Raw genomic sequence first — 7,494 nt, 5'->3', positions numbered from 1 at the left:
TTTAAATTTATCTAAATTGAGCAGAAAATTTGGTATTAAAAATATGTTCGTTTCGTTTATAAATACATATTTTAAAAGAAATTTTTTAGTGGTACATTTATGATAAATCTTTTTTGTTTCGACTTAATAGCACTAATTAACAAATATAGTACAAAATTAATTTATAGTCTTATTTCTTTCTTAAAAATAATCTTCGCCATGTCCTAGAATCTATCCTTCGATGACGCGCTGTATTCAATTTCATTTAAGACATGTAAGTCATCTAATTCTTGAAATTTTTCGTGATCCCTAATATGCGCATAATTAGCTGACAAGCACATCAAATAATGAATCAGACTTAAAATCACTAAAAGTGCTGATAAAGTCGCCAATACAAACATAGCTTCTGCATTCTCAACTGAATCTTTACAAAATGCTTTAATCTCATAGTTCTCACATATTTTCAATTCCTCTTGTTTCGTATTTGAGGGGAACATAAAATCTAAAAGTAATAAGTAGATTAAATTTTGTTAAAAAAGAAAGTGAATTATGAATTGTCAATACAATAAAAATAGATTTGATTAATCACTTACGAAACTGAGTTAAATCAATACAAGTTCGAGACTTTTCAACGCTGGAACACAGATTCCAAAACATTGTGTATATAAAAGTGACGATAATCAAAAAAGCTAAAATCAACATCCAAATAAAATTCAAAAAATACGTTATACCAATGAGCTAAAAAAAAATTTTTTTAAATGATTAACACAAATGTATTTATAATTAAGTTACATACCACAGCACATGATATTCTTCCTCCAACTCTTGATTTTGTTCCTCTATAAACTTTATGTCTTGTTGCACCAGTTGCTAGAAATCCAACGAAAAGGATAAGAAATCCAAGAGCACCCATAGTGGCAGCTGTTATTACAAAAACCATTTGCACTGCTTCAATCCTTTTCAAATCAATTAATTTTAAGTAGAAAAAAAACGAAAAGCTAAAAATAAACTCACCATAATAATCGTATATGAAAAACCTGATCCAACATAATAATCGTTAATGTAGCCCCTCTATACATTGTTCCACAAAAAATGCCTCCCCCAAGAAGGCACATTAGAGTTGCAATCACGGTAGCATGTGGAACCCTCGTAATAAATGATTGAAAACATTCACCTGATTCATTAAAACATTTTATAAAATATATTTGAAATTATAAACGCTTCTCTTATTCTTATACTATCAAAGCATTTTGAAAATAAGCAACATAATAAACACATAATAATAATAATTGTGTAACATAAAAGTAATAATCACAATATATTTGTTTAATATAACTCTATTTTAAATCTTAAACACTAAACCTAAAGAATAATTACATAGGCTAAAAATGTGTAAGAAAAATAATTGAATCAGTTCTGTAACATAAAAAAAAATTATTTGAAATACACACACACATACATATATGTAATTTTTTAAAATTTTTACTTATGTTTTTAACATTTCTTGCCAGATTATCAAAGCGTCACATTAATTCATATATAAAAGGTCAATAATGGTTTATGATTGCAGTTAATATAGATCAATTAATCATAATTGACTATAATTAAAATAAATTTTTTTAATGCATTTAAACGGGCTTATATAGATAGATTTAATTGCATAGGAATGGAATTGTGCAATTGTGATTAAATGTTAAAACTTAAATTTTGTAAACAAAAAATTCCAAATGAAAAAATACCAAGTTTTTCCTAAAGGATGATAAATTTGCATATTTTTGTAGTTACTCAATTTAATAAATGCTTAGAAGTTTTTGACAATATTATTATTATTATTATTATTTACAAGAAACAAAACAAAGCATATAGCAAACATAACGCCTAAGTATAATTGTAACAACAGATTTTTCATTGTTGTAAAATACTTCACCTTGTTTAGGAAGTCCGTGAAGGGTGTGATCTGAATATCTATCCAAGGAATTATCTGAACGAAAAATACTTCTTCTTTTATTTGAAGGTAGAGGATTATTTGCATAGGCTTTTGTCAAAATTCCATCATCATCAAAATTTGTTTCAAGCAATATTTCTTCACGAAGATCAGCCCTTTTGTCGCGTTGAAAGCTTCCACCATTTTTCAACATTTTACCAGTTTCTTCTTCGATATTATACATAATTTAATATATTAACCTTTAAAACTGCCTACAAACATTTAGAAATCCTACGTTATCCTACCATACGCTTAAGTTATTAGAAATATCGAAAACAAAATAAAATGAATGAATCATTCTACATCTGTACAGAATACCAAGATTATTGTCGTGAGTAAAATGCAAAATACAATTGAACACTTTTTGAATTAAAGTTTATAGTTTTAGGCTCTTTATCAAAATGACAAATTTATGTGTGTTACATACATATGTAAGACTGTATCTTCTTTCTTATCACTTATAAATCATAAACAAGTGTGTCGTTGTCGTTCCATTCATCTGAAACCACTGTACATACTATTAAAATAGTTAATAATGTGTCTTATACATATCCATACCATTTCTTGCATCTTTGCAGTTTACCATGTTTTTATGTTTTCATATATAATATTAATAATATACGCAAATATTACACATATATTTCGTATAGGTAACATGTAGCTTATCTATAAAAGTAACGATTAATCGAGCTTTGAAAATGCATTACCCATGAAGTGTCGCAGTATCAGAGTAATTAAAGATTTTTCTATTTTTTAAAACAATACCTAATAAGTTAGAAAAGATCCAAGTATATACATACCCAACCTATAATAATTTCAATTTTTTTTTTTGTCGACCCACACTATGCATATTATACACACGTTCTAATGAGCGGCTCTGATAGTAACTTTAAATTTTGCAACGGAAATAACGGTATAATATTACTTAAAAAGTTATTGCAAAAACTTTAAATAGTTGATACAAATTTTAACCGAAAATAGTGGCATATTTGCTGATTTGTATTCGTTTTGTAATTTTACAAAAAGTCAATTCCAATTTTCGAGAATTATATACCTACATTGATTTTATATTGCGAAAAAATTTGGAATAGTCAGCACATAACCGATCGCAATGCGTATTATTACATTATATTATAAAAATGTCTGTTAAATACTTCTTTCCACTTTTTAGGACATTAGTAAGCTAATAGTTAACATACCTAGAAAAATGTAAATTTGGCTCTTAGAAGAATTTCGCTTTGTGCTACCCGAATTCCCTGAAAAGCTCGCTAGTTAATTTCGGTAACAACTAGAACTCAAATACCAAATTTCAAGAAACACCATCAATCCGTTCCGTAGATATAATAAAAATTGTAAAATCAGGCCGCAGATCAGTTTTCGAGCCCTCATCTTTCCAAAAAATTGAAAAAATTATATGTTCATTGTTTTAGTACGAAGAATTCAAATATTAAATTTCAATGAAATAATTCAAATTCGGTTGATTATTTATCTTTATATACGCAAAAATGTATAAATTGCCCGTAGTAAACGTCCAGTTGCTAACACCTGATTTCTTCCAAAAGTTATGAGGTTTCGCAGACGGTCGAGCGGAGCTTATATATAAAATTTCAAGTAAATTGGTTGAATATTTTCTTCAAAATGGTCAAAAATGTAAAACAGACCTGCTAAAAAGTGCAGTTCCCGAGGCCTGATATATCCCAAAACTTGATCAATCCGTGCCATGGTCGAAATAAACTTACATATAAAATTTCATCGAAATCGGTTCAGCCGAACTTGAGATACACACAGACCGAAAGACCGACAGGTTGCTAAAAATAGTTTACTTACACTTCCTTACAATGGAGAAGTGCATTCCAACCGAAAACTCCATATGCAAAATTTGTTGCCATCACCTAACATACGTATTGTATATTTGTATACACAATACGGTCGGTAAATATTGAGTAATCAAAATTTTATATCTAAAGCAAAGTATTATAGTTTCCTAATAAATGACAAGTACTTTAAGCGACAGAAATACATACTTATATAGTCTCTCTAATACTGCATTGCTACACTACATATTATATGAACTAATTTAAATAAACTTATTTAAGTAAATTTTACTATATTCAAGTAAATTTTTCTAATTTTTCTTTTAAAACATGCCAAATTATTAATTAGGTTTTTACAAAAATAATTTTCAAACTCAAAATAAAATAAATTTATTTGAATAATTCAATTATTTAGTTTTTGACTTACCCATAGCTTAGGCCAATAATTCTTTTGTTCTTCTGCTTCACTTTTTTTATTTTTTGTTTTATATTGCTAAAACGTGAATTTTAACCTTATTTTAAGTGGCTCGATTTATATAGTATGTAAATATAATAGTTTTATTTATTTATAAATGTATTAAACAGTTTTAATAATCAAAAATTAAAACTTTTATAAATTTGTATACCTTTTGTTTTATAAAGTCGATTCTTAATTTCACTTTCTGACAGTAGAAAAAATGGTTCAGCATCAATTTTGACATTTAACTTCATAAACAGTGTTGGATATAATTTGAACCAAGATGTTTACATTTATTTTACACAAAAAAATTTCCCTAAAGATTTTTCTTTTGGCAAATGTATCATAAAACAAAACAAGTCTAGAAATAAATTTTCGATACAAATTATTCTTAAATGTATCGGCGATTCGGTAATTTCGGCGAAGGGATCCTATTATCGAATTAAGCATTTAATATGAATCATGTAAAGAATGATTTTTACTCAACTCAACCTCCTAAAATCGCAACAAATTTTAGATAGTTGAAATAATAATGGATTTCCACTTAATATCCGGAATAAATTGTGCTCTTTAAAAACCCAGCTAATCGCCTTGAAAATTTGTAAAAAATTTAGTTTGCGCCATATTTTTGTCGTCAATAAAGTCTAATTTAGCATTCCTTAAAAAATTTTTAACATTTTTTTGCATAGACTTTATATGGAAAAAAAAAATTATGTGTAAGTAATATCCATAATCCGAAAAATTTACGAAGATGTTCAGTTCACAAAAAAAAATTTAAAATTTAAAGGGAATACATAAAGCAAGAAGGAGTACCGTAGTACGAGTACCAAATAGGAATACAAATACTCGGATCGGAGCGGAACGGCAGTCATGCGTCAAACTAAATCGTAAATTTTGTAGAATAAGTAGGAGAAATACGTTAGGCTGGTCTTGTCATCTTTAAAATTACCACATTTGACATTTTCATTTCATCTCCCCATCCTTACTCTTAAAGGTTAAAGCTGTTATTCACATGTTATTTTTTTTAATAATTTCTGAAATTAAGATAAATTGAATATTATAAATTGTTAAATTTGGAAGATTTTGCAAATATTGTTTTTATACAAAACTATGGGATCAAAACGTGAAGTAGAAAGAGAAGTATTTTTAAACCTTAATTTATTTGATTGAAAATTGTAAACAGTTTATTCTTTAAGGATTTTAGAAATGATTTTCTCGTTAAAATTTATGATGAGGTTTATTCAGATAATTTAGCAAATGACTCTGGAGATGATTCTTCATCAGATTATTCTGATGAAAATGTTAATTTTGAGGAAACCGACAATTTCAATAAAAAGAAAATAGATGTGTCCAAAATAAAGTCATCTGAAAGAAGAAACAAGCAAGAAGAAAGCAAAAAACTATCTTCATTTCAGCCCAAGGGACAATTGTTTAAACAATTTGAAGATAAAATAAATTTCGGGTTCCACGATCACTACGAAAATTTTAATAGAGCTGCAAATGAATTAAAAGCGTTTGATCGAAAGAAAGAAACAAATCGTGTTCGGAATAAAGATAAACATGATAGAGCTACAGCAGAACAAGTAATGGATCCCCGTACTCGAATGATATTGTTTAAACTATTGAATCGTGGGATTATTACGGAAATTAATGGTTGCATATCAACAGGAAAAGAAGCAAATGTTTACCACTGTATCACAAAATCTGATGAGGAATATGCCATAAAAATTTATAAAACATCTATTCTTATATTTAAGGATAGAGACAAATACGTTACGGGTGAATTTCGATTTCGTCATGGATATAGTCGACACAATCCAAGAAAAATGGTTCAAACTTGGGCTGAAAAAGAAATGAGAAATTTATTGAGACTATGTAATAACAACATTCCATGTCCTAAACCTATAATTTTGCGAAGTCATGTTCTTGTTATGGAATTTATTGGAAAAAATGGCTGGCCTGCACCGAAATTAAAAGATATTAATGTTAACATTGATAAATTCGGTGAACTATATAGAGATTGTGTTGTAATAATGTGGAAAATTTATAACTTGTGCAAATTAGTACATGCAGATTTATCAGAATATAATATTTTATATTATAACAGTACATTGATTATAATTGATGTCAGTCAATCCGTTGAGCATGATCATCCTTCAGCGCTAGAGTTTCTTAAAAAAGATTGTATTAATATTAACGACTTTTTCAAAAAAAAAGGAGTGGGAACTATGACAGTTAAGGCGTTATTTGAATTTATCACAAACCCTTTGATTACGATTCAAAATATAAATGAACATTTAGATGCGATAGCGAAAAATATTGAAACAGAAAAAGAAAGTAATTTTTCGAAAGAGGTGGATGAAAAAGTTTTTGAAAATATTTTCATTCCAAAACGATTGGATGAGGTGAGTATTACGGTTTTAATGTTTGTAAGTGCATGACTTATTCAAGTTATTTTCAGGTTAAAACTACCGCAAATATTGATTCTGGAATTGAAATTACATCCATAATAAATAAAATGGTTAATTTATCAACTAATAATAACATGCCAAAGTCTGGCGACACATCAGCATTTTGTGATACAGATCAGAGTGAATTAGAAAGTGACAATGATGAAACAGAAAATAATGATGACACAAGTCAAAATGAGAAAAAGTTCAAGAGTAGCGCGCGACCACGGGATGAGTCTCCCAACAGTAAAAAAGCAAGAAAACAAAAGGTGAAAGAAATTCAAGCAGAAAAAAGGAAGACAAAAATAAAGAAGCATTTAAAACGTAAAAGTTGCTCTAGTAATAAATGAAATAAAGTCATAATTTATATCATTCAATTGATTTGATCTTACAAATAATGAGGTGTTAACTATGTATGTATGTATGTATGTATATGAATCGTTTTGCGATGTCATAGGGTGTAATCGGGAAGTAATCGATGCACCATCAAAGTGTAATCTAATCATGTGAAAATTACACTAAGTCCTCGAGATACGACATTTTTGGTTCCAGAAATTTATGTCGTAACTCGAATTGTCGTTTGAGGAGGGAAAAAATTGTATGGAAACAAAAAGTGAACTAGACAAACTGTTTTATAAAACAAGTGATCTTTTTTTTTTAAAAAAGGTAACAAAGTTTGAAAAAAACAACAAAATATAATAACAAAACCAAAAAAATTCAATTTTGTAATAAAAATAAATAAAACAAAATCTGATTAAGTTGATATTTTATCACTTCAATTCATAATCTTAACTACTAACTAGAATTTTT

The 7,494-nt window shown here is 27.9% G+C and overlaps 2 protein-coding genes across 5 annotated transcripts; one reads left to right on the top strand and one right to left on the bottom strand.

The window, feature by feature from the left end:
• On the bottom strand, positions 1-4,344 carry LOC129613505 (neuronal membrane glycoprotein M6-a). Of its 4 annotated transcripts, none has more exons than XM_055527608.1 (6): positions 4,205-4,344; positions 1,907-2,214; positions 994-1,153; positions 776-935; positions 573-717; positions 1-481 (listed from the first exon to the last, which is right to left on the bottom strand). In XM_055527608.1, the coding sequence occupies exons 2-6, from the start codon at positions 2,145-2,147 to the stop codon at positions 204-206; spliced, it is 984 nt and encodes a 327-aa protein (XP_055383583.1). In that variant the 5' UTR covers positions 2,148-2,214; positions 4,205-4,344; the 3' UTR covers positions 1-203. The 4 variants fall into 4 exon arrangements, with proteins under 4 accessions (XP_055383583.1, XP_055383585.1, XP_055383586.1 ...); XM_055527610.1 differs by having other exon boundaries at positions 1,907-2,175; XM_055527611.1 differs by having other exon boundaries at positions 1,907-2,131.
• An 897-nt stretch (positions 4,345-5,241) lies between these two features.
• LOC129613531 (serine/threonine-protein kinase rio1) lies at positions 5,242-7,103 on the top strand. The gene is made up of 3 exons (XM_055527638.1): positions 5,242-5,374; positions 5,431-6,639; positions 6,696-7,103. The coding sequence occupies exons 1-3, from the start codon at positions 5,345-5,347 to the stop codon at positions 7,032-7,034; spliced, it is 1,578 nt and encodes a 525-aa protein (XP_055383613.1). The 5' UTR covers positions 5,242-5,344; the 3' UTR covers positions 7,035-7,103.
• The last annotated feature ends 391 nt before the right edge of the window (positions 7,104-7,494 follow it).

This window comes from Condylostylus longicornis, unplaced genomic scaffold, assembly GCF_029603195.1.
Source record: "Condylostylus longicornis isolate FDR11 unplaced genomic scaffold, ASM2960319v2 ptg000084l, whole genome shotgun sequence".
NCBI classification, from domain to species: Eukaryota; Metazoa; Arthropoda; class Insecta; order Diptera; family Dolichopodidae; genus Condylostylus; species Condylostylus longicornis.
This window is presented reverse-complemented; position numbering and strand designations above follow the sequence as displayed.